General features: G+C 47.2%; 1 protein-coding gene across 2 annotated transcripts in view; it reads right to left on the bottom strand.

Annotated features, from left to right (window-relative positions):
- MAVS (mitochondrial antiviral signaling protein) overlaps positions 1-27,043 on the bottom strand; it is an 88,953-nt gene extending 61,910 nt beyond the window's left edge. Inside the window, exons 1-3 of one of the 2 annotated variants that reach the window (XM_088448935.1) lie at positions 26,859-27,043; positions 3,634-3,761; positions 1,358-1,544 (exon numbers count right to left, since the gene is read on the bottom strand). In XM_088448935.1, coding sequence (XP_088305061.1) covers positions 1,358-1,544; positions 3,634-3,753 — 307 coding nt within the window. In that variant the 5' untranslated portion in view covers positions 3,754-3,761; positions 26,859-27,043. Of the gene's footprint in view, positions 1-1,357; positions 1,545-3,604; positions 3,762-26,858 lie in introns of those variants that run through there. The other variant, XM_088448936.1, reaches the window with a different exon arrangement.
- Positions 27,044-27,574: the final 531 nt, after the last annotated feature.

Below are 27,574 nucleotides of genomic sequence, written 5' to 3'. Positions count from 1 at the left end.
TTACCTTCTGTAAGGTCATCGCTGCTCTGGTGATGTCCTCCCTCCGGGTCTCCCATCCTGCACTGTGACCCGGTCAGCTGTTTAGTGCAGCAGCTGACCAGAGTCACAGGGCAGGAGCCGGGAGACCAGCTGACCAGAGGGAGGACATCACCGGAGCCCCGATCACCGGCCCTGTTTTTTTTTTTTTTACTTTTTTTTTTCTTGCAGTGATCAACTTGTGGTCTGTTTAGACCACACAGCTGATCACTGGGACCGCCTCCCGGTTCTGCTGTGCCTGTTAGAGCAGAGCAGGAGATGGGGAACCGGGGGAAACCCTTGATAACGCCACCTCCAGGTGGCGTTATTATCACAGGGCTTTCCCCGGTATTTTTTCACAATTTATATTTAGTAAATCTCAGGAAGATCGCATTTCCCATTACAATTATGGGAAATGTGATCTGCTTACTAAAAATATGTGATAATTAGGGCTTGGAGTAGAATTTTACAAATTCTACTCCAACTGCCCTTCAGTAAATTTAGATGAAACTAAAATAATGTGAAAAGGATGTGAAAACACCCTTTTTCACTTAATTTTAGTAAAATTAATGTTAATAAATAGAGCCCAGAGGGAGAGAGAGAGAGAGCGACAGATGGTGGAAGAGATAGATGGAGAAAGAGGGAGAGAGGAAAAGAGAGAGAGAGGGAGGCAGGGGAAGAGAGGGAAAGAGGGAGTGAGAGGGAAATATGGAGAGAAAGAGAGAGGGGGGGAAGGGAAAGAGAGGGAGGGAGACAAAAAGAGGAGAGAGAGAAAGATGAAGGGAGAGAGCGAGAGAGAGAGGGGGGGGAAGGGAAACAAAGAGAGAGGGAGAGAAAGCACAAGTACACACACTACCTGGCTGTTTCAGCTTCATTCTTGTTTCTGACAGGGACGGACATGTGACGGCATTAGGCCCCGCCCCCTTACCCATACACCCGCGAACCGCAGCGAGGGGGAGATTCCGATCGCCGGTCATTGCCAGGCCACACACTGTAGAGGCGAAGAAAAGCTTTCTCCGTCTTTAGACTTACATCAAAAGTTCCTCGGTGACTATGATGCTGCTAGGAGCCGGGCAGGAACGGTCCAGAGTGGCCCGGTTTGGGCCAATGTTTGCTTACTGTCGGGGCCGCCAATGTGTGAGGGCCGCTGGTCGACCACCCTGTCCACCCCGCCTATAATTCGGCCCTGTATGTGTGGACCCTGATTCAAGCACCTAACATTGCACCACTGACACTCTACCAAGCTCATTTTATCAACACAATAAATATTATACAGTGTATATTAACACTGCTTGTGTATTATATATTTTGTTAACTGTATTATATAATAGTCTTTCCTTACCATGCGAGGTGGGAAGCTGATATGAGTTATAAATCGCCTGAAAATCATTGGCGAGGTTATGGAGCTTGCAGCTTCGCAGAGCACTTATTAAGTGATTTACCCAGTCATCTCTCTTACTCAGGTCATTGAAAAAATCCCACAGCGTGTTGGTATTTCCTTCATTAATCACGTTTCTTCTCAGTCTCTCCTATAAAACATGTCAATTACATACGTTTACGACAGACACTTCATTAAATAATGGCAGAATGTAATAGAATGAGTTTGTTCGGCAAACTGTAATTTTAAGTATTAAAGGAGCTAAGAACAAAATGTACTAAGTGGGGTAAGTCAGGGTATAGATCGGTTGGGTGCAGTATCTGGATATTGAAATCTCTTCAGTTCCACTTTTTGCCGTAGAAGTAATATTTTGAAATACTATGCGCCTATGTATCATCGATGGCCCCATCGATGCAGTAAGTAGAGCCCTGCAATATCAGCCAGTCTGACATCTTATTTACCTAATTGTTACCTTTTGGTGGAACAATCATTTAATATCTCAAATAATCCTTCTGTGTGAAAAAGTAATTTACATCAAATTGAAAACCTATTACAGTAAAATCCCCATTTTATGTTTTTTGAAGGACCTGAAGAAATATGATCTAAGGACCTGATTCAGCTCTGCTCGTTAGGAAGCGTTCGCTCGTAGCTGCCGATGGTTTGCTTTGTACACGTGAGTATGCATCGCAGTGCGTGAACTAGTCCGAGCGATCGGGAAGCGTACGCTCGCCAAGCATAGACAGCCCAGCGGAATGAGTGACATGAGAAGCCATTTGTGGGTGGTAACAGGGGCAGGCTACTAGAAGCGGGGGAGTGGAGGTGCCGTTTCAGAGGTGTGCATAATTAACAGGCAGCGTCGTTAACGTCACCTGGTTGTATTTCACACTGCAGTGCTCGCGGCAGGGTATGGTCAACCTCAAGCGCTGCAAAATGCATCCGATAGTACTCGATGGTTGCATACACTTCCTGGAGATGACGTGCGCAAGTGGGCGTCTTAAGACAGGCTGGTGGGCGTCTGCATACACAAAGCGATCGCATGCCAGACATAGTGGGCGTGCTTATGCCTTGTCGTGCGATTGCCTGCCTTGCTGGGTGTGTGCCGGATTTGCATATGCTGGGTTGCGAGCGTACGCATCTAGCGAGCGGGTCTGAATCGAGCCCAAAGTGTCTTTGACGTGGAACAACTGTTGGTGGTTTCAGTATCTCAGAATCTGCTGTTTTCCTGATTTACATACACAACTGTTTCTAGAGTTTACAAAGAATAGTGCGCAAGGCGAAAAACATCCAATTAGCAAGGCAGTACCATGGGGGAAAATGCTTTGTTACTGAGAGAGGTCAGGGGGGAGTGGCCAATCTGGATCAAGCTAACATAAGGTGAGAGTAACTGACATAACTATAGGTTACTACGGTGGTTGTTTGCGGGCAGCTTAGATTCCAGAGAAGTGTCCAACATGATCCCTCTGCACTCCTGGTTTTGGCAGTACATAAAGGACATTTTTGTTGCCATATAACGATTTTGCAATGTTCTTGATAAACAGAGGATATTAGCTCCACGGGATGGGTACGGGATGTCGGCACTCAGGATCCTAGCTGTCAAAATCCCCAAGCCGGCATCTCGACAGAATTAGGAAACAGACATCTGTCAGTAGGTATCCCAACCCTTCCCCTGGTGCATAATCCTAACCTCCCTCCCTCCCTATTACCTAGACCTAACCCCCCCCTCCCTGAACCCTAAAACTAAGTCCCCCTTAGTGCTTTATCTTAACCCTTCGCCCCTTAGTGCCTAATCCTAACCCCCCCCCCCCCCCACCTAGTGCCTAGCCCTAAACCCTAACGCTCCCCCTAACCCCGCTACTTACCTCTAGGATGCCGACGGTCAGGGTGCCGGTACCGGGATTCTGACAGGTGTCGAGATTCTGGCGCCGGTATTCTAAGAGCCGGCATCCCCCGAACGTATTCTAGCTCCACACATTGCAATACTTGATAAGCTGCCTAATCTGCACCAAAGTCTTCCACGGCTGGCCAGTTCCTACACTGAATGAAATTTTTTTCAAAATGACAGCACAATTATTGCTAGGCTTTAGTCACATGGGCCAGGTCTCTCCTGTACATAAGTGCATTATAAAGTCACCCCTGATTACTTTATATTCACAGAGAACAGAATGCATCCTTTCCTTTACACCATGATGTATACCCCTGTTATTGGTGTACCATGATTATTGTATGTAGCTTTCCATTACCACAGTAGCTTTGGTAAAGCATCCCGTCAGGTGGGTTAGCATTTCATTAATAACTATTATGTCCAAGTCGAGCAGGTGTTCTCTCAGGTAATCCATGAACTTTCTCTCGGCAAAACCCATTCTTCACTCTAGGAGGAAAAATAGCCACGTCATGTAAAACATTGCGATTACTGGCACAAAATCACCTCCATCCATTATAACATTCCCACCGCTCAGAGACAGATCCCACAGTAGGTAACCCAGTCTCCTGTCTAGGGCCCAATGGGCACCGAGGTTCCTGGAACCTAGCCCCGAACCAGCAGGTTGCCTAAATTAGCCATGGGATAGTCTCAGGTTCCCGTAACATTTGTAACTATGGAGTCTAGTTATCAAAATCGAGCCAAATTACATAAAACCTAATGTTCCTTGTGGTGACTTGGACATGCGTTTTGGGACTATGAATGACCCCGAACTGGGACATCTGCTCCCATACTCAACTGTCCTGGCGAGTCCTAAAAGCTACACTTTAGCCAATAGTGGCAGCCGCTAAAGTTTACACTGCCGGGTTCTGTGCCGGCGGCGTTACGGCGCATGCGTTACCGTAAGAGCCGGAGAGCTTTACAAGGTCAAGCTTCAAAAACTTTGAGCACATTCAATATATTTTTATCTATTGTATAGAGACAACAGTATTCTCTTATCCTTCCATGAACGCAGAGCCTGTCCTAACCAATTTGGTGCCCTAAGCAAGATTTTGGCTGGTGCCCCCAGCAGATGATCCCAGTCTCTCCCCTCACAGCACCCCTCTCCCCTCACAGCACCAAAGAAACAAGGGACAGGTTTTAGGGGAAAGTTCCTATACCCCACCTCACAAGGCATTCTATAGGGCACATTCTACCCTCACAGCACTCTACTTCCCTCACTGCATAGCACCCGTCACCCAGCACAGTACCCCTCTCCCAGCACAGCACCCCCTAGAGCACAGATTACAGCACAGCACCCATCACCCCTCTCCCAGCACAGCACCCCCCACACAGCACAGATCACAACACCCACCACCCCTCACCCAACACCCCTCTCTCAGCACAGCACCCCTCACACAGCACAGATTACAGCACAGCACCCAACATGCCCCGCCCAGTACCGCACCCCTCACCCAGCACAGCATCACTCACCCAGCACCCTTCTCCCAGCACAGCACCCTACACAGCACAGATTACAGCACAGCACCCAACATGCCCCGCCCAGTACCGCAACCCTCACGCAGCACAGCACCTATCACCCCTCTCCCAGCACAGCACCCTTCACCCAGTACAGCACAGATTACAGCACAGCACCCCTCACTCAGCACAGCACAGTCAGCACCCATCACTCACAGTACAGGCATAACCCCCACACCCCATCCGCTGCATATAAGTCTGCAGAGCACCCATGTAGGCTGTTGTAGCACATCTCAGTAGAATGAAAGCCGATGGTTTCAGCTTGTTGTTACTCCCTACCCTCTTCTATCCTTGTGACTATCATCATCACTAGCGCACACACTGAGGGGGGGGGGTATTCATCAACACTAAATTAATGGTTTTAAGGACATATTTCCTTAATTAACGTTTTTTTAGTATTCATTAACACACTTAACGCAGGAGATATCACGGCATCTGTTCACCAGTGTAGGGAGAGCCAGGGGGCTGCCCAGCATCTCGGAGAGTGCTAGACACACCCCCACAGTGAGCAAATGGAGGCTGCCGTGAGGCTCCGCCATGCTTTCCTGATGCCCCGCCCCTTTTTCCCGAAGCCCCTTTTGGGACGCGCAAACTGTCCCTCTAGACGTGACAAACACTTTCAACACTTGCTATGACTTCCTCATGTTTCTCATAGACCAAGGTAGGTCTGTGTCACATTTCACTAAATTACGTCAATTACTATAAGAGTTAAAAGAAAAACTTTGGGGCCAATGACGAATGAAACACCCTGTAGAACAGTGTTTCCCAACCTCGGTCCTCAAGGCACACTAACAGTCCAGGTTTTAGTGATATCCATGCTTGAACACAGATGGTTAAATCAAAGTAACTGCAGTACTAATTAAGACACTCGTGCTCAAGTATGGCTATCCTTAAAACCTGAACTGTTGGTGTGCCTCGAGGACCGTGGTTGGGAACCCCTGCTGTAGAAGAATGCAATGGGCGGATAAGTTGGTAGAAAGAATTGACAAGCATGCGGATAATGAAGGTGGGATGATGAAGTCTGGAACAGAGCAGCGCTATGTGGCGATCGTTCGTGTGAGGGGGAGGAGTTGGTGCCTGAGAAGACCATTCATTTGTGGTAAAGAAGTGAAGCCTGGAGACCGTAGGGGCAATGCTGGTCATCAGTACAAAGGCACTACAGCAAATACTGGCCCTGATTCAGAGCCGGACGCTCTGACCAGAGCACTCACTCTGAATCAGGGCCCACCTCCATTAATATGGAGCGTCCTCCTGGACGCTCGTATAGCTGTGGGTCACCACCCACAGCATATACGAGCGTGCAGGATGATGGTCGCGATGGTCTTGACCATCGCGACCATCGAAACTGCGAGCAAAAGCCTGAGTTTTTCAACCGCAAGGCCAGGAGTGATTTTGGCTCTATCAGAGCCAAAATCACTCCCACTGACATCACTAGTGATGTCAGTGGGGCCGGCTTCAGACGGTAGGCGTTCCCTTGGGAACGCCTCCGTCTGATAGGCACGCCCCTGGCATGCCCACCAAAGGGGGCGTGCTGTCACTCACCATCGACAGCACGCCCCCTTTGATGAGACACTCCTAGCTAAGGAAAGTCCTTCGCTCGTCGGGTCTCGCGCATGCGCACGACAGAGCTCCCTCCGTCGTCCGAGCTCCATCATGCGCAGAGGGGACCATCGACCCACTTGCGAGCGGACAGCCGCTCGTGAGTGGGTCTGAATGAGGGCCTCTGTGTTGAAATCCACCTTGCTAGAGATGTGTATTATTTCCTAATACATAAAATAATTCTAAATCAATATAGAATACACATTAAAATATATTCTCATACCAATAAAAAGACTACACCATTATAATAAAATACATGTAGGTACTTAAACAAGACATAAAAGGTTACAATGACATTTTTGTGAGATACAGTATATCACATTTTATATCATATATATTTGGACTAAAAATATCAAAAGGACATGATAGAAGTTCCCACGGTATAAAGTATTTAACTCACATTGGGTCTGATTCAGTGGTGCACGCAATGTGAACGCACTGCTGACATTCACGCGGTTGAACGATTATTTGCTACTGCGCATGAGTGGAACGTCCTGAAAACCCCTACGGCGCCTGTGTTACACAGACCCTACGCACGACGCTTCTATTGCAGGAGAGACGGTCTCAGATATGGGGCGACAAAGTGATGGGCGTGGAGACGAGGAGGGGGCCTGACGCTATGGTGTGCTGATGGGGGGTGGTGTGTCAGGAATCACCGGCGGTGTTACAGCGCGCAGTGACGCTAACAGCGGGCGCATTAGTGCTCGCACATGTAGATGCTAGCTACTACACCAGGAGGCTGATACTAGCCTTTGCATATTATCGCAGCCGCGACTCCGGCAACAGACGCAGGAGCGGGCGCAGCAACGGTCACCTCTGATTTAGGCTCATTTTCACTTTAACAGTAATTTAATTTATATCTCGCCGGTTTATGTAGTAGAGCAGGCCAGTAAGAGTTAGGTAACAAAGTATATATATATATATATATATATATATATATATATGTATATACTGTATATATATAAATCTGTGAGTGCCCGATAGAAGAATACTTACCTTGTTCTGTTGCCACTGTCTCTGTCATTCCTTATCTGTCAGAAACAGGCGACCAAAGTAGCCCCCCGTGACACTACCATGAGACAGATCCGTTCCAACCCCAGTTGTCGCCCATAAACGCCCGTCCCATTGCAAAAAAAGAGACCTCATCAATCGCCCGCACTTTCAGTCCCCGCCTGTGGGGCCTAGACTAGAAACTGGTGTAAACTTCCATAAATGTACTGTAAAACTGTCTATTAACTGCTGCCAAATTCTTCCAGATACTCATTTACAGATTCAAGGAGGAGATTTATCAAACCTTGGAGAGAGATCAAGTGGAGAGAGATAAAGTACCAACCAATCAGTTCCTAACTTTAACCTCTCTCCAAGCTTTGATACAGCTCCCCCTAAAAGTCCTGTAACAAAAAGGAAGAACACATAAGGGTGTTTTCTGCCGCGTCACCTGTTTCTCCAACCACAGAGGTCACTGTGGTGTCACTGTCGGAAGGAATGAGGAAATCAGCATATATTCTAGCAAGGGATAGAACTGATTCATTTGTAAATATTGCATTAAAATTACCCTCTCTAAGTGGGTGGGGGCCTGAAAGCCCATTGGGATGGCTCTACGCTGAACACACAATTATTGCATAACTTAAAAGAATGATATTGTGATCTGGAAAGAGGTAAAGGAAGTCTGTTCTAACATATATTGCTGCTAACGAGTCAGTGACTTGGGGCTTGAATTCTATAAGCCTGGGAAATTACTTCAATAACACTAACTCTAAATCCTGAGGTACTTCGAAAACTGCATGTGTGTCTTTATTTTTTGTTCCAAAGGAGTTATTATTAATATTAACATATTAATGACTGTGGCCGTGGGTAGAGCAGAAATATATTAAAGCTACGTCTTGTTTCACAAGCTGTCAAAGCACAGACTGTACAAACAGACTCCAGAATGACATTTGCACATATGGAAGGAACAAGAAGTGTTTACTGGCTTTATAGATCTGCATTCCATTCTGTGCACAGGTAAATGTACATTGATATCTCATTCCGCACCTTACTGTATACGTCAAAGGCAGCTCTTATCTCTAGAACGGACATCATATCTATGAAGATTTCACTCATTCCCCAGTTTACAGATGTCTATCAGTGATGGGGCTACCTGCATGGTTTGCTCTTGCACTCTCCAGCAATGTAGACTTTTAGGGGTATATTTACTAAAGTGCGGATATTTAGACGGATTTTACATAACATTTATTTAGCACCTTCTAGAAGATAATAGCTAGAATCTGATTGGTTGCTATGGGCAACATCTCCACTTCTAAATATCTGCACTTTAGTAAATATACCCCTTAGTGGGTTGCTCAGTTGCTCTTCTACCCACAGTATACCTGCCACATTCTCCATAAGGCAGGAAGCAGCCTCCATCTTGACTAAGCCTGGTCACTCTAGGTCTAGTTAGGTCAGCGTACCCTTTAAGCCTTTGCTCCCCATTTCTAGGGAGATTGGCACACAGTCACTCTCAGGGTGACACTCTCCCTTTGCTCATTTTTTGGGGAGTACAGCACAAATTAGGCCCTCTCTAGGCTAGCCAAATTACACTCGCCCCCTGGAACTCAAAGTGCTTTACATAGCAGATTGAAAGAAACACAAGATAAAAACTGAACTTAATTATTAACACCCTACAGAAAAGAGAGCCACGCGTTTCGCATTTCCTGAAGGAGCATTAATGAAACACGTTAACAGGTGAGTCCTTGAGTCTGTGTTTCAAGGTTTCTAGAGAGAAGACCTCTCAAACAGTGGAAGGCAGCGAGTTCTAGAGGAGTCAGAGCCATATCACTAAAAGCTTGACCACCAAATGAAGTAAGGGATGTTCTAGGAACTGTACAGCTAATAGTCCTTCATCTGAAGATTGAAGTAAGCAAGTTGGAGTGTAAGGAATCAGAAGCTACCTCGGGAACCCTGGTTATGTAGGGCTTTGAAACTCAGTAAGCCAATCTTCAAATAGACTTTCCCTATTACAGGCAGCCAATGAAGGGAGAGGAGAATGGGTGTTAGGCAGCAGGAACGGAGCAGGTTAGGTAACAGCCATATTGCTGCATTTTGCACAAGCTGCAAAGAGGTGCAATTCTTTTGCTGGGAGACCCAGGTAGAGGGCATTGCAGTAGCCCAAGGATGAGGATAAAATGCAGGTATGAGTGTAGGCAGAACTTCTGTGGGAATTAAGTGACTGATCCTGGCTATGTTCCTCAGATTCAATAAAAAGGGTTTTGATCATGGCTAACACATTGATCATACCAACCCACGATCCAGGCCAACACAAAGAATCCGCAGTGGTCAGTGTTTAGCAGTTCTGAACCCACAATCATAAGTCCAGTTGCTTGACAAAGCTGCGGTCTTATTCCTTGACAGCTATCAGCAAGTTGACTTATCTGCCAAATAGTCATCACGCCACTTCTTCACAAAGTCCTTTTAGATTTTTGGTATCAGAGAACGCTTACGAGACAAGCCTCATAAAGTGACAAAGCAGAACTCCACCAAGGCGTCTTGGAATCGGTAACACTGGCAGTAAGAGTGCTGACCGCTCTGTTGTTGCCATGCTCTGCTGATCACAAGGGCATACAGAGAAAGAGTGCCAGGGCCGATTATGTCCCGCAGCCCGTTCCTGGATACAGGGAGTACCTAACGGGTCATGTTGGAGGGTAGGCATCATGATCCAGCTCCAGCATTAGACAGGTTATACAGCTTTTCACTATAACAAGGGGACCATGAGTGTGGCTTCCCCCCCCAGGCCGTCAGTGTAAGGCTGCTGTATCTATGGGAGGGGAGATACAAGGGACCCCATTTACTAACGAACACAAATACCAGCGGAAATTTTCATTTAGTATCACTGTGATACAAACGAAAATTCCACAGGTATTTAGTAATACTTACCCCTCCGGCGAGGTCCCGCGTAGTCGTCGTCCTCGACGAGGTCCTCTGCTGGGCTGCTGGTAGCCTAACGCTGCCAACGACGGGGCTCCAGGGTCATGCGCATGCGCGAAGGTCCGTCTGCCCATGTGCATGACAGGGAGACCCGGCAGTGCCTGGAAGGCTTCTCTAAAGCCGGAAAGGCACCGCCGGGTCTCCATTGCCGGCAATGGGGCCCACATCGCTCTCGCTATCTAAAAGATGGCGAGAGCGATGCTGTAAAAACAGCGGTAATCTAAAATTACCACTGTTTACTAAATACAGGAAGATGGTATAACCCCTTTAGCGAGCACTAAAGGGGTTATATTTCGGTAGTAAATGGGGCCCAAGGTGTGCTACCCAGATACTATCCCCTCATACAAAGGGTCTCTTCCTACCTGGGTAACTAACAAGATTGAGTGAAAACGTGACCTCCACACACAACATTTTAAAAACCAGAGGGTGTAGTTTGTACTGATCCTGGCTGGGAGCCAAAGCAGATTTCTATCAACAGATCCTTGTGAATTGTACCCGTTGTATTGTGTTGTTACTTCCACCATTGTTACCTGTGTACTGGATGGGCTTGTCCTTGACTACCTCTCTGCTAGGTGACCTGTGTCCTGACTACTTTACCTACTCTCTAACTCTACCTGCATGACCCTGTGTTATTCCCAATTTCTTCTATGATGCAGAATAATCTGGCTCCATTTACCCTCTCCGCTACTGCACCTGTATTCCTGCATCGTATACCTGCATCATGTGTTAATAACCCAGGCCTGGTTAAGCTATTCATGACCTCCATCACACACTGCAGACATCAGGGCCGTAACTAAGGGTCTGCGAGAGCTGACAGTGCACAGAGCGCAGAGCACTGCGGGCGGCACCGCCCCTCACCCACGGCCACTGCATCTAACTAACACAGGGGTCAGGGAACTTTTTTACCTTTCACCCCAAAATATATTTAGATACGCCGCTGTTACCCCATTGATTTGCAATGAAGGAAATCATATAGTAGTGCCTCCATAGTTATGCCCCTGTAGTAGTGCCCCCATATAATGCCCCTGTAGTAGTGCCCCCATAGTTATGCCCCTGTAGTAGTGCCCCCATATAATGCCCCTGTAGTAGTGCCCCTATATAATGCTCCTGTAATAGTGCCCCATATAATGCCCCTGTAGTATTCCCATATAATGCCCCTGTAGTAGTGCCCCCATATAATACTCCTGTAGTAGTGCCCCCATATAATGCCCTGTAGTAGTGCCCCATATAATGACCCTGTAGTAGTGCCCCCATAGTTATGCCCCTGTAGTAGTGCCCCCATATTATGCCCCTGTAGTAGTGCCCCATATAATGCCCCTGTAATAGTACCACTATATAATGCTCCTGTAATAGTGCCCCATACAATGCCCCTGTAGTAGTGCCCCCATATAATGCCCCTGTAGTAGTGCCCCCATATAATGCTCCTGTAGTAGTGCCCCCATATAATGCCCCTGTAGTAGTACCCCCATATAATGCCCCTGTAGTAGTGCCCCATATAATGACCCTGTAGTAGTCCCCCATAGTTATGCCCCTGTAGTAGTGCCTCCATATAATGCCCCTGTAGTAGTGCCCCCATATTATGCTCCTGTAATAGTGCCCCATATAATGCCCCTGCAGTAGTGCCCCCATATAATGCCCCTGTAGTAGTGCCCCCATATAATGCTCCTGTAGTAGTGCCCCCATATAATGCCCCTGTAGTAGTACCCCCATATAATGCCCCTGTAGTAGTGCCCCATATAATGACCCTGTAGTAGTGCCCCCATAGTTATGCCCCTGTAGTAGTGCCCCCATATTATGCCCCTGTAGTAGTGCCCCCATAGTTTTGGCCCTGTAGTAGTACGCCCATGTAATGACCCTGTAGTGGTGCCCCCATACATATGCCCCTGTAGTAGTACCCCCATATAATGCCCCTGTAGTAGTACCCCCATATAATGCCCCTGCAGTAGTGCCCCATATAATGACCCTGTAGTAGTGCCCCCATAGTTATGCCCTTGTAGTAGTGCCCCCATATTATGCCCCTGTAGTAGTTCCCCCATAGTTACGCCCCTATAGTAGTGCCCCCATATAATGCCCATGTAGTAGTGCCCCCATATAGCGCCCCTGTAGTAGTGCCCCCCATATAATGCCCCTGTAGTAGTGCTCCTATAGTTATGCCCCTATAGTAGTGCCCCCATATAATGCCCCTTTAGTAGTGCCCCCATATAATGCCTCTGTAGTAGTGCCCCCATATAATGCCCCTGTAGTAGTGCCCCCATAGTTATGCCCCTGTAGTAGAGCCCCCATAGTTATGCCCCTGTAGTAGTGCCCCCATAGTATGCCCCTGCAGTAGTGCCCCCATAGTTATGCCCCTGTAGTAGTTCCCCCATATTATGCCCCTGTATAGTGCCCCCATAGTTATGCCCCTGTAGTAGTGCCCCCATATAGTGCCCCTGTAGTAGTGCCCCCATATAATGCCTCTGTAGTAGTGCCCCCATAGCTATGCCCCTGTAGTAGTGCCCCCATATAATGCCCCTGTAGTAGTACCCCATATAATGCCCCTGTAGTAGTGCCCATATAATGACCCTGAAGTAGTGCCCCCATAGTTATGCCCCTGTAGTAGTGCCCCCATATTATGCCCATGTAGTAGTGCCCCCATAGTTATGCCCCTGTAGTAGTACCCCCATATTATGCCCCTGTAGTAGTGCCCCCATATTATGCCCCTGTAGTAGTGCCCCCATAGTTATGCCCCTGTAGTAGTGCCCCCATATTATGCCCCTGTAGTAGTGCCCCCATAGTTATGCCCCTGTAGTAGTGCCCCCATATTATGCCCCTGCAGTAGTGCCCCCATAGTTATGCCCCTGTAGTAGTGCCCCCATATAATGGCCCTGTAGTAGTGCTCCAATGGTTATGCCCCTGTAGTAGTGCCCCCATATAATGCCTCTGTAGTAGTGCCCCCATAGTTATGCCCCTGTAGTAGTGCCCCATATAATGCCCCTGTAGTAGTGCCCCCATAAAATGCCCCTGTAGTAGTGCCCCCATATAATGCCTCTGTAGTAGTGCCCCCATATAATGCCCATGTAGTAGTGCCCCCATATAATGCCTCTGTAGTAGTGCCCCCATAGTTATGCCCCTGTAGTAGTGCCCCCATATAATGCCCCTGTAGTAGTGCCCCCATATTATGCCCCTGTAGTAGTGCCCCATATAATGCCCCTGTAGTAGTGCCCCCATAGTTATGCCCCTGTAGTGGTGCCCCATATAATGCCCCTGTAGTAGTGCCCCCATATAATGCCCCTGTAGTAGTCCCCCATATAATGCCTCTGTAGCAGTGCCCCCATATAATTCCCCTGTAATAGTACCCCCACAGTTATGCCCCTCTAGTAGTGCCCCATATTATGCCCCTGTAGTAGTGCCCTCATATAATGCCCATGTAGTAGTGCCCCATATAATGCCTCTGTAGTAGTGCTCCCATAGTTATGCCCCTGTAGTAGTGCCCCCATATAGTGCCCCTGTAGTAGTGCCCCCATATAATGCCCCTGTAGTAGTGCCCCCATATTATGCCCCTGTAGTAGTGCCCTTGTATAATGCCCCTGTAGTAGTGCCCCCATATCGTGCCCCTATATCGACCCCTATAGGCTCTGCCAGTAGACTAGCTGTATTACCTCCAACCTGCAACACGACGGGGTAGGGGGGGGGCTGCTATCTAAGAATACTACAAGAGGCTTTACAGCAGCTGTGAGGCACACTCTGGCATTAGCGAGGCCTGGGCCCTCGCCAGCGTTATATCTTATGGTACAATAAATTCTAAATATCAGAGGAAAAAAGGCCAAAAATTGTCATTAGTTAGAGAATTTTGAACCCTTCATAGCAGAGTAGCTGGTGAGCAGCGGGAGAAGAGATCCCGTGCGTATGCGCACAGCATCTATTCAGGCCCCAACCCCTTTCCCACAGGCTCCACCCCCTTTTAGGCTGGTAGTATTATTAGTAGTACCATCGAATTGTTGCGATGTGATGGTTACTTGCCATCACATCGCATGATTTGATGTAGGAAGCCCGGCAACCATTCAATGCTGGGCTTCCGATGTACATCCCTACAGTGATATGAAGTGAGGAGGGGAATGGAGGCAGCAGGAAGTCACAGACCGAGGGTTATATAGTTGGAGGAGCAGGGTCCCCCAGCTGCACAGAGTATATCAGGAGATGAGTGCTGTGTCAGTGAGGACAGGGCTGCATGCGACAGGAGCAGTGACAGGATGTGAGGAGGGGAATGGAGGCAGTAGGAAGCCACAGACTGAGAGTTATATAGTGGGAGGAGCAGGGTCCCCCAGCAGCACAGAGCATATCAGGAGATGAGTGATGTGTCAGTGAGGACAGGTCTGCATGTGACAGGGGCAGTGGCAATGATGTGAGGAGGGAACAAGTAGGATGCTACAGTCTGAAAGTTATATTATGAAAGGAGCACTGATCTCCAACAGCACAGTATAATAATATGATGTGACCATGCTTTGTTATTATTACAGATTAATTTACATTATTTCTAGAATAGCTCAGAATGCTTGTTATTGCAAGGTGGAATAGATTTGTCTTAAGAAATGTCTACAGATTATTAAGTCATTTCCAGTTATAAGAATGGTATCACTTCTTGCACTGTATTTATTTAGAGAACTGTGTATGTCTTAGAGAGTCTGAGATTTTGTACAAAAATTTCAGTTTCCTGAGGTTCAAACTAAACGGGGAAATTCGTTTGTACGTCAGATATAAGTTTCAGATTGTTTTGGAACATTTTCTGTAATGTGGAACAGAAAATGATGAGTTGGAAGAAGTTGCATCACAAAATCTTAAACAGTGTCGATCAAACCCAGAAGTCCCCACACTGCAAAGGACAGCTTCTATCGGAAGTACTCTCCTTTGCTTAAGCGATTAGACATATGGCGTTACGTGACCGGTGTGATTTACCACCGGATGCCTAAACCTAACCCCCCCTTCCCCTAGCCTGACCCTAACCCTCCCGGGGGGGTACCTAACCCTAAGTGCCCCCGGGAGCCCCTAACGCACAGCTGTCCGCGCCTGGCTTACCTTCGATCGTGTTGCCGGGAGTAGGTATTTCGACGCCTGTCATTAGACCTTTGCCGGGATTAGACAGTCGGGATGCCGACGGACGGCATTTAGACTGCCAACCGGCATTACTAAATACCGGTATGCATGCGATCATTGGCGGGATGCATCGCATTGTTCAGGTGAGTCTCGATTTGGAGTCAGTAATGTTGAGTAAAACATACTCACGTACTAAACTCTCTATCATCAGATGATGGATGTAACCATAAGTTCTTTCAAACCATATTTTCTCAAAAGATAAAGACACAGACCAAGTTAATGCCGTTCAAAAATAATAGGTCAGCTTTATTTACAATAATGAGTATGATGGCAGAGGAAAGAACGGCAAACCATCAGTGCCGGCTTGACTTAGGCAAAAGATGTCCACAACTTACCAGGGCCAACTATCCCAATTATTGGTAAGTGAGATATAAAATACTTGCAAGGGCCAAGTCTTCCTTTCTAAGCAAGTAAGACGCCCATGCCAATATAAAATACTTGAAAGGGCCACTCTCCCTTTATAGCAAGTGAGACGATATCCAACACCCATACCGATGCACCATTTTGGCCCACCCAGATGAGAGGCGCCGCTGACCCCAGTAGGGTGAAGTCAGCCTAACCCGTGCATGAAGGGGTGTGCACCGCCCTTACTGCAGCAATATGGACGCTTTACAGATTGCCGGTCTTTTCCCGCCATGAAATAAAGCTGACACAAGACACAATAGGGAGGGCGGGAGATCAGAATCAAAGAGGCAGAATATCCTACAGACATTACCCATAAGCCCAGTAACCACTCCCCCCTTAACAACAAACAACCTATCTCTGTGACTTTAACAACTGCAAATCCTAAATTACCACTCCTATCACTTTATGAACCCCATCCATCCCTGTCTAGAGGTTTATATGCCCTCTGGGCCTGATTCAGAGACGGACGCTATTTGCGGACGCTCGTTCAGAAAAAGGGGCTGGCTATTTAAATTGAGCGCTCGCTCTTTGCGGTCTGTTGACGCCTCTATGTCTGAGCGAGCGTCCGAAACATGCGCTCGCTATTTTGTAAAGACGCCCCTTGGCCGCTCGCATCATACGTCATGTCTGCTATTTATTAGATTAATCGAGTACATCAAAAGGCGTATGAGCTGCTCGCTATTCTTGTGGTAGCATTTTCCTACCGCAATCATGCTAGCAGTTCAGGCTACAAGACAACTAAGTGACGTGGTCGATGACGCTGCTTTGTTAATTATGCACACCCTTAAAACGCCCATATTGACCGTTTGGCACGCCTGCGTTCGGATCTCCACTCCCCGTTTTCAAGCACCTTCCCCTGTTACCACCCACAAACGCCTCATCCTGTCACTCAAATTAGCAGGCACTCGCTATTTTGCGAGCACACGATTTCCGACCGCACTGACTGGTTGGCGCATGCGCATTACAACCCATACGCATGCGCAGATGTGCGAACATCGCTCGCAGCGAACAAGCGGCCGCTTACGAGCGGCTCTGAATCAGGCCCTCTGTTCTATGCAAACCCTCAGTTATTTTTATCCTAAAGGTAAACATTGTTATGTTTGCATGTAACCAAATGACTGCTGGATATCTGTACAAAGAAAACCAAATGCATACACTGTGCTACACATAGAGTTCCATTGCCTAATCATAAGATGGTGAGAACGCATTCAGGGCCTGATTCAGCGAGGAACGCACGCTAGCAGACACACGCACCCAGCCACTGCGAGAATATGCTAATCAATGCATACGCACGGAGACCGCAGCACAAGATGCAGACGCCCAGCCTCATATTAAACCGCCCATCTCCCTGTACTCAAAGCCTGATCAGTACGCAAGATAGCGTAACCATCGGTAACATTGAGAACCAGCGACCACATTCGCATAATAGTGGTTGACCAGACCTCGCGCAGGATCTTGTCAGACTGTCGCCGCACTGGCTTAATTATGGACGCCCCTAAAAGTGAGTCCAAACGCACAGGCACGCCTGCGTTTCACACGACCACCCCCCCATCACCACCCACAAATGGCACTTCCTGTCAGTCAATATCGGAAAGGGGTCTGCGTACACGCTGGGTGTAGTCTGCGTACGCTTACCAGGTCGCACCGGGTAGTTCGCGCACGCACAGTACGGAAACATCGGCCAAGTGTGTGCATTCTCCCCTGTGCGTTCCTTGCTGAATCAAGCCCACAGTTCTAATATACTGTATATAGAAGATATATAGAGGGAATGGGTATGAAATACTGGCGGCTGAAGAACACTCCCCAGGGGGGTGCCTAACCATAAGTTCCCGCCAGGGGTGCCTAAGTAAACTACATCCCATATAGAGGCATAGAGGGTTTAGGTGCAAACTCTGAATCAGGCCCCTGTGACATCGATTTTAGTGATTTGTGTGTCGATTGCTTTAAGGGTTCTTTAGATTATCTGCCTAAGGTCGCGGAACGGCAGCCATTCAGGAGCAGCCGTAGCGCCCGCTCCTGATTGGCCGCCGGTCCGCGAGCTGTGATTGGCTCGCGGCCCAGCACAATAAGCGCCAATGTTTGAAATGCCGAGAGGCTCTGCAAATGTCAGCATCGTACTCTATCACTTCTCTCCCTGCCATCCTGGCTGCCGCTGCAGCACCGCTGTCACCTGGGGCCCCATCTCTCTCCATACTTCAAAAGCAGCTGGCGTGGATTCTAACTGGCTGGCTGCACCAGCGCAGCCAGCTGAACACACCACTAACCAGGTACTCCCTGACCATGACATGCTACCCTCCCTAGTTCAGCCAGCCTTCCCTGTCCCCCCCCCCCAGTCCTGCCACCCTACCCTGCCCCCCCCCCCCTCTCCCTTGCCCAGCCAGCCTTTCCCTGCCCCGTGTCTTACACCTCTACAATTACCCTTCCTTCTGGTTGTATGTGGATCCGGCTCTTTCAGTGTATTTTTATGTGGGTCTGATGTATGTATGTGTATATATATATATATATATATATATATATATATACAGGTTGAGTCTCCCATATCCAAAATGCTTGGGACCAAGGGTATTTTGGATATCGGAATATTCCGTATTTTGGAATAATTGCATACCATAATGAAATGTCTTAGGAATAGGGCCCAAATCATACCTGCCGGAGGGAGCAGCCAGATCGGCAGGACGGGGCGTGGCCAGGACAAGGGGAGTGGCCGGGCAAGTGACAGGCACTTGTAGGCTTGGCGGGGGCGGGGCCACACGACTGGCATCATTTTGGCCCCGCCCCCACTACACAATGCCGATAAAATTGGTACTGTGAAGCAGGGGGCGGGGCCAAAATGCAGCGAATCGCGTCACCGCCCCCCCCCGCTGCGGGGGCTGCAGGTGTTATTGCGGGGGGGATAGGAGGGGTGGGCAGCAGTCGGGAGAGTTGCCTGCCCTCCCGGGAGGTCGGGAGCGGCACACGATTTTCGGGAGGCTCCCGACCAAATCGGGAGGGTAGGCAAGTATGGCCCAAATCTAAACACAGGATACATTTATGTGTTATATACACCTTATACACACAGCCTGAAGGTAATTTTATACAATATTTTTAATAATTTTGTGCCCTAAAAAAAGTTTGTGTACATTGAACCATCAAAAATCAAAGTTTTCACTATCTTTTAGTCATGCCAAAAATATTCCGTATTTCTGAATATTCCGTATTTCGGAATATTTGGATATGGGAGACTCAACCTGTATATATATAAAGAATCAATGTTGATATATATATATATATATAATTATATATAGAATGTGGGGGAGAGGAAAAAGCGCCTAATAGTGTAGTATATTAAGTAAAATATGAGTAAACACACAACAGGTAATCCTTTATGCATGCGTACCAGATATTTTCTTTGACGGGTTTTTTTTCGTGAATATATTCCTGGTTCCAGTGTGTGTGGTGTCCCAATGTGCAAAAAATATATAAATATATAAATAAGTAAAAATTACATAATATATAAATATTAATAGTGGGTGGGTGAAATCTATATTTGGCCCTCTAATGGCAATAAATGATGGTAAAAAGTTGAAAAATTGAAAAATAGAGATATTGTTAAAACTAATTTATTAATTAAGAAATGTCGAAAAAAAACAGGGACTAGGGGACAAATATGGGAAATACAAGACTATAGCCAAAAAATACATGATGCCTAAATACAGCATAAAAAACTTATTAAAAAAAGGGGATGACTTAGGCCCTCATTCAGAGCCGCTTGTTAGCGGCAGTACGCTCGTTCCGAGCGATGTTTGCACATCTGCGCATGCGTACGGTTTTTAGTACGCATGCGCGAACCAGTCAGTGCGGCCAAAAATCGTTTGTACGCTATATAGCGAGTGCCTGCTATTTTGAGTGACAGAATGAGGCGTATGTGGGTGGTAACAGGGGAAGGTGCTTGAAAATGGGGAGTGGAGATCCGAACGCAGGCGTGCTTAAAGGTCAAAACGGGCGTATTATGGGTGTGCATAATTAATTCAGCAGCGTCATTGACCACGTCACTGGGTTATTTTATAGCCAGAACTGCTCACAAATTTGTGGTAGCAAACACCAACCACAAGAATAGCGAGCAGTTCATACGCTGGTCGATGTACTCGATTAATCTAATAAATAGCGGACATGACGTAGGATGCGAGCGGCCAGGGGGCGTTTTTAACAAATAAACGAGCGTATGTTTTGCTCGCTCGTTCAGACTTAGAGGCGTGAACAGACTACAATTTGCGAACGGATCATTTGAATAGCCACCCCTTGTTTTTGAACGAACGACCGCAAATAGCGAACGGCTCTGAATCAGGCCCTTAGCTCTGTAAAAAAGCACATGAAGTGCTAAACAGTGCAGTCTCTCAATAGCATAGTCTGTTTGAGTCCATGGGGTATATTTACTAAGGCGCGAGTTTTTAGAAGTGGTTTTGTTGCCCATAGCAACCCATCAGATTCTAGCTATTACCTTCTAGAAGGTGCTAGATAAATGTTAAGTAGAATATGATTGGTTGCTATGGGCAACAAAACCACTTCTAAAAACCCGCACCTTAGTAAATATACCCCCATATATTGGTAGTACTTATTGTTACATTCGGGAGACTGACAATCTCCTCCTCAAACAGCTGCTTTTGATAAGAACAGCAACACTCCGTAGTGCCCGACAATTATTATTTAATAATTCAACTTTTTAAACATGTAACCTTTTTTTTTTTTTTCATGCACTTAATTTAATGATACTAGTAAAGGTTAATGTTTAACATGACATGAATTACCCTTCGCGAGTGCGTCTCTGCCCAAATGACGTCTTTTTTCCTTTTAAGGTAGCTGAAGGCTACATAAGCCTAAAGCTACATAAGTGTGCAGGCTTGGGGCCGATAGTAATAAACACCAGGTTACATAACTGTTGATTGGCAGGTCAGAAGGGCCTATGTTTTTTTAGCCTATCAGAGCACAAGTAGGGCGGGTCTTTAGAATTTATATAGGGTCAAGCGGAAGCTAAAGACTTCCTCTTTGCTCCAGGATTCCCCGCCCACCCACCCATTTTTATTTTATTTAATTTAGTGGTTGTTTTGATGTTTGTTTTATTGTTGTTTGTTTTGGAATGGATGGTATTTTCTGTCTAATAATCGAACAAAATTATAACAAGCATCAGCAAGGCGGGAAAGCATTGCTTCTCAGCGGCCAATAGTGGACGCAAGTGGTAGCTGTTGGGGGCACCTTCCCTTTCGCAGGGCGAGCTGTCTCTGCCCAATGGGGGGCCCTGGGCTTCTTCATTAAGGTTGGGCCCCAGCAGTGCTAAGCCAATAGACAGGGGAGTTTAGGCCTCCATGGCTGTTTGCGTCGGGGGGTGTACAGCCGCCCCCCCCCCACTTGATAGTGAGGAATGTTAGGACTAGAGCTGAGATTAGCAATGCTTTCTTGATTTTGATTAGATTAATAAATGAATAAAAGTTGTGACCTTATTTAAATAGCAATTTCTGTGTCTGCCGTCATTTCTAGTTATATAGATATGAGTGAAGTAGGTTAAGATGATTAGAGGTTATCAGGCTATAGACAACTTATGACTCTTAACGTGAAGGAGGGAGAATTACGACTAATTTGTTGGCTTATTTCTCAACAAAAGCCCCATCGCTGTCATAGGCTATCTCAGCGATAAGCAGGGGGCTCCAATATGGGAACGGGCAGTGATTACCTGAGCTTGGGTCTCTGTAGGGGCCCAGGATTGCAGGGAGGTGTAGCAACTCCCCCCCTATGCTATGGCCAGAAGCTCCCATTATGTAGAGGCCACGCCCTCACTATGCAGTGACCACGCCCCACTATGCTGTAGCCATGCCCACTCAGTTAAATAAAATAATAAATTCGGGGGAGTAGCCACACCTCCTCCTGTGACTACACCCCCCCCTCCCCCTCCTCCACCACCACCAGAGCCTGAGCCCACCAGGACTCTCAACGGCCCTGGAGATTAGGCCCCGGAGTCGGAAGGGTTAATTTACTACTGTGCTGGGAGGGGACTTACAGATACTGGTGCAATACTTTTTAATAGGCTAACCCATGCAAATATAAGGACTTGCCGGATTATAAACAGCGACAAGCATTTCCATATACAGTATTTAACAGGTATGTAGTTAATAGACTGGCGGACGCAATGACGGCGGTGTAAATCCCGACACGGGACTTAAGATAGTCATCGGAAATACTGACACCTATCTTAATCCCGACGCCGGAAGACCAACCCCCACCATCCCGATCGTCGTGTGCCGGGTATGTATAACACAGGGTCAGGCACCACCGGTGGGAGGTTAGGGTTAGGCATCCCCCTGGGATGGTTAGGTTTAGGGTGCGGGGAGGGGGGGTTAGGTTTAGGCACCCCTGGGGGAGGTTAGGGTTAGGCACTAGGGGGGAGGTTAGGGTTAGGCACCCCTAAGGGAGGGTTAGGGTTGGGGGGGGAGTGGGGAAGGTCAGGATACTGACCATCGGGCGTCGGGATCTCCTACTGTCGGCCTTCCACTATCAGGATTTGAACCGGCGGCTGTTGAGCCGTCGGTATTTCAATCCCATTCCATTTAACAAGCCCTATCACCTGCTGATAAATTAGTACAAGATAACAGGGAGATAGCATGTTTGAATAGTTTGCCCTTACAGATAATAAATTTTGGTTAAGTAAAGGTGCATAACACACACGATTTTTTGAACGATAATCGTTTGAAAAAATCGTTCACTTTCTGAGTCAAACGATGAACGATTATCGTTCATGCGCATTCACGTTTGTAGTTCAGTCAGACTTGTCAACTGAACTATTTTCATTAAGGGAATATGCAAAAATCGTTTCATTACACTTTAAAAAATCTGACAGATACTCTGAAAGAAAATCGTTCATAAAATCGATCATGAAATCGTTGGTAACAAAATCGTTGTGTGTGTATGCAGCTTTAGTTTTTAAATTGTATTCCTATAAGCGATTGACACGACTTTGAGGATTGCTTAGTGGATTTGCTAAGAGGTGTGTGTTGTGTAGGTTGAGAGGCCTAAATTTGCTAAAGCTTCTAAAACAAACAAGCGGTGGTGTTGCCAATAGCAACCAATCAGATTCTGTCTATCATTTCTCTATCGCATTCTAGAAAATGAGAGCCAGAATCTGATTGGTTGCTATCGGCAACACCTCCACTTGTCTGTTTTAGAAGCTTTAGTAAATCTATGCACTGCTATATAAATGGCCCTGTCAGAAACATAGAGGCATTTCCAACTGAGAGCTTAAAACCCAGCACCGCGTAAATAAAAAATGACAAAAAAACACTTATCTGGTCGGAGGTCTCCGGGGGCCTCCCCTCCAACTTCTTGTGGTTAGGTATAGAATGATGAGGTATAAAGGACCTCTGACGTCACAACAACTGACCCGTAACAAAAGGGGGAGGGGCAAGATTCAGAACAGGGGGCCAAATGTGTCCCCTCGCCACGCTTCGGGCATGGTGGTTCGGTCTGCTAGCCACAGGTTTTTATTCCCCCTCTATGCCCACATGGATAGTACCACTAGTAGTGGTCCGGCGCTGCTGCAGCGGTCACATGGTTGCGACGTCAGAGGTCCATTCTCCAACTTGGATCTAGCAACAACCATCTTCTCACTGCGGAGGGAACTGCTGGGAGTCCCGGGAGCTGCTGGGAGGCTCCAGGGGCTGGTGGGAGGTGCAAGGGCTGCTGGGAGATGTAGTTCTCCCAGTGCCCGTTACAGGGAGGGGACACACACGGGGCGGTCACACACACACTAATGCACAGACAAACGCTCACTCATAGACACAAAGACTCACACACTGACATACTCACTGCTGCTGCAGGAGACCGGGTCCTGTCGCTGGATGCAGAAGACACCGCTTCGGAAGGTGAAGAATTAAGGACTAATTAAGCTAATTGGAAACTTACAATAGCGTAATTAGTCCTCGGTTGGGGGTCCCAGAGCAAGTCCCACTGATTTTCCCTAAAATTAATGATTTTAGGAAAAATCAGGCATGCTCTGGAGGTGCAAACAAAAAAAAACTCCCGGTGCTCAAAATAGAAAAACACACGCACCTGATTGAATAGCAAAAATGCCGTACCTGCAGGAAAAACCTTGCAGGTGCAGGATTTTTGCTATTCTTATCCCCAATTGAATATGCCCCATAGTCTTAGCCCCGCCCTACCACGATAGTGGGCGTGGCTAAAAATTAGTAGAGATCTCCCCGATTCCCTGCTGGGCCAGTCCAAGCCTGAATCTACCCCTCTAGTCCAGAGGTTCCCAAACGCTCACGGCTCACTAACAGTTTAGGTTTTAGAGATATCCACGGTTGAGCACAGGTGACTTAATTGTACCTCAGTCAATTTTATTTAACTATCTGTGCACAACCAGCTAAAAGATGAAAATGTTGGGGTGCCTCGAGGACCGCGTTTGGGAACCTCTGCCTTAGTCTATACCAGGAAGACACAAGTAGCGTTTGCAGGCAGGGATGGAAGCTGTATAACAGTGGGGGTGCTCTGTTTACTACAATCCGCATTTTGAATGCAGATTGTAGTGTGATATTACCGACTGAATTTGCATTGCGAATTAAGGCAATATCACAGGGATTTACTAAAAATCCCTTGCAGGGACAGAGCTTGCGATAAAGCTCTGTCCCTTCGAATCCCCTCCGCACACTTATCACGGTATTTTCGCAAGAAATACCGTGACAAGTGCCGACACATGCGCCGATTGACCGCCCCTGCAACTAAGCCCCGCCCCCGTGATAGCAGAACCCCCCCCCCATGATAGCAGAAACCCTCCGTGACCCCCCTCCTCCCTTAATTACACTTACCTGCAGTGATCAGTGCTCCGGGGATGTCCGCCGTGGCTCCGGTCAGCTGACATCCCATCCTGCACTGGGACCCGGTCAGGTGACGACCAGGCCCCAGTGCAGGCTGGGAGACCAGCTGACCGGAGGAAGAACATCACCGGAGCCCCGATCACCGGTCCCTGGACTCAGGTAAGTTTTTTTTTTAACTACATTTTTTTTTTTTTTCTGCAGTGTATCAACGTGTGGTCTGTTTAGACCACACAGCTGATCACTGGGGCCGGCTTCGGGTTCTGCTCTGCCCGTTAGAGCGGAGCAGGAGTCCGGTAACCGGGGGAGACCCTGGATAACGCCACCTCCAGGTGGCGTTATTATCACAGGGCTTTCCCCTGTATTTTTTTTACAATTTATTTTTTGTAACTACCAGGCAGATCACATTTCCCATTACAATTATGGGAAATGCGATCTGATTACTAAAAATAAGTGATAATTAGGGCTTGGAGTAGAATTTTATGAATTCTACTCCAATTGCCCTATAGTAACTGCAGGTGAAACTAAAATAATGTGAAAAGGGTGCGAAAACACAGTTTTTCACTTTATTTTAGTAAAAATAATGTTAATAAATAGCGCCCTATTGGCTCTCGTGGGACAAGACGATGGATAGATGGCAGTTGCTACTTACAATACATGTATCGTATAGTCACTAAGGTGTCTATTCATCATTGCTTCATTTCTACAAAAGTAGGTGAAAATTAAGGGCCTGATTCAGAGCCGGACGTTCTGACAAGAGCGCTCGCTCTGAATCAGGGCCGTCCCACATAAAATTGGAGCGGCCTCCTGGCCGCTCGCATAGCTGTGGGTGACCACCCACAGCTTATGCGAGCGGCCAAAAAGATGGTCGCGATGGTCAAGACCATCGCGACCATCGGGCTTGCGACGAGACCCTTGCAGTAGGGTCTCGGTGACCGCAAGCCCGGAGTGCTTTTGGCTCTATCAGAGCCAAAAACACTCCCACTGACATCACTAGTGATGTCAGTGGGGCCGGACCCAGACGGTAGGCGTTCCCATGGGAACGCCTCCGTCTGGGCAGCCACGCCCACCAAAGGGGGCGTGCTGTCACTCACCATCGACAGCACGCCCCCTTTGGTGCGAGACCCGGAGCGAAGGCTTCCTCGTCGCTATCCGGGCCTCGCGCATGCGCACGACGGAGCAGCCTCCGTTGTGCGCATGCGCACTTGGGCACCATTGACCCGCTTGCGAGCGCTCACCTAAGTCCCCTTATTCAGAAAAGTTGTCTCTGCAAAAGGAGCAGCTTTTCGGAAGTGATAATTAAGTATAGGAGGCGTGATGAATGTCTCCAATACTAGGATCGAACTCGCAGCGAGTTCAATCCTTAATTATCACAGGGGATATTTTTCCCTTCATGAATAGACCCCCTAAAAGGTAACGTCAAGTATTGGAAAAAAGTGCAGCTAATATTTTTCAACAATAGTTAACAGCAATTATATAAATTATTATTCATCTTTATTTTTACTATTAATATGCCCCAGAAACCATCCTAAACATTCATGACTAAAATGAGCTAAATGACATTTACAAATGTCACCGTGTGCCGTGTGTATGACACCACCTAACGGCAGCCGTGAATTACTTGTTGCTTTTTTTACTGGTTTTCTTAACTTCCTGCATAATGGTTTCTATATATCTTTATATGGAAACGACACTATGGAATGCCTGCTAGGCTATAAGTACAGTAATAACATGAACCCTGTACATTATTGCATGTCTTTAGTTAACGCAGCTATGTACAGTAAGCTGATTTTTTTTATGGTCTTTTTATATCTGACGCGGTGGCGAGTTCACCTCTGTGACCGAAAGAACAGACAATACAAACTATGGTCCTTTCCTCTATATATGAAAGGTTTGGAAAGTGAAGCGTAAGAGCATGAAATTGCATACAAGTCTGATATTTATGCTCTCAAGGCCTTTGTGCTATGAATAATCGTAGTTGCAGCCTGCATGACATGGTGTCGGGCTGTATAAGTGATATTAGACAGGGCTGCTATTTATTTTAGTGTAGTCGGCCAATCGCTAAGATCCGCAGCAAATGGTTTCATGCACTTACTTGTTCCTGGGGTTCCAAAAAAGGGACCTTTGTAGTGAGCGAAGTTGTATACAGAAATATTCTGTGCTTGCAGCTGCTGTGCCAGATACTTCCTGGAAGGATTCTCAGTAAAGGCTGCAGACCAATAACTACATAATGGAAATGGATTGGACTATTCACTGTACAGGGCCCTCCCTCTGGAATGCATTGGTTACCAGCAGTGTTGTGTTTAACTCTATTGTAGCCAATACCTTGTATCACACTGGGCTTATCTGCGTGTTACAGAATGTTCCTTTGTAGTTTTAGTTACATGTTTATATGGCTCTGCCTTCTCAGCACATCCCCTCCTCTCCCCTCCCCATTTCCTGCTCTGCTTATGGTTCTCCTCAGACTGGCGTGACATGCTGGTGAAGCCATTTAGGGGTCAATTTACTTAGATGCGAGATGTAAGATCACATGTTCCGATGTATAGGCACGCAGAAATCCTGTACGTATGGCAGGCTAAATTGACCCCTAAAAGCACCACTATAGGCAGTGTCAGACTGGGGCACATCAAGGGCCCACTGGGGGAATCCACTGTGATAGGGGCCCATACTTAGGGGTGTGGCCAGCCTTCAGTGGGGGCCTCCACAGAGGCTTTGCTAACCATTAGAGAGTGCATGGTCTGGGTACCTTTAAAAGTCTATACGTGTATAGTAGTAAATATAAATACTGCTAGTGCATGCATGATAGTGTAC

Source organism: Taudactylus pleione, unplaced genomic scaffold (genome assembly GCF_031769625.1).
Source record: "Taudactylus pleione unplaced genomic scaffold, aTauple2 ptg000472l, whole genome shotgun sequence".
Classification (NCBI taxonomy): Eukaryota; Metazoa; Chordata; class Amphibia; order Anura; family Myobatrachidae; genus Taudactylus; species Taudactylus pleione.
The sequence above is the reverse complement of the archived record's forward strand: the minus strand, read 5'-3'. Positions and strand labels throughout refer to the sequence as shown.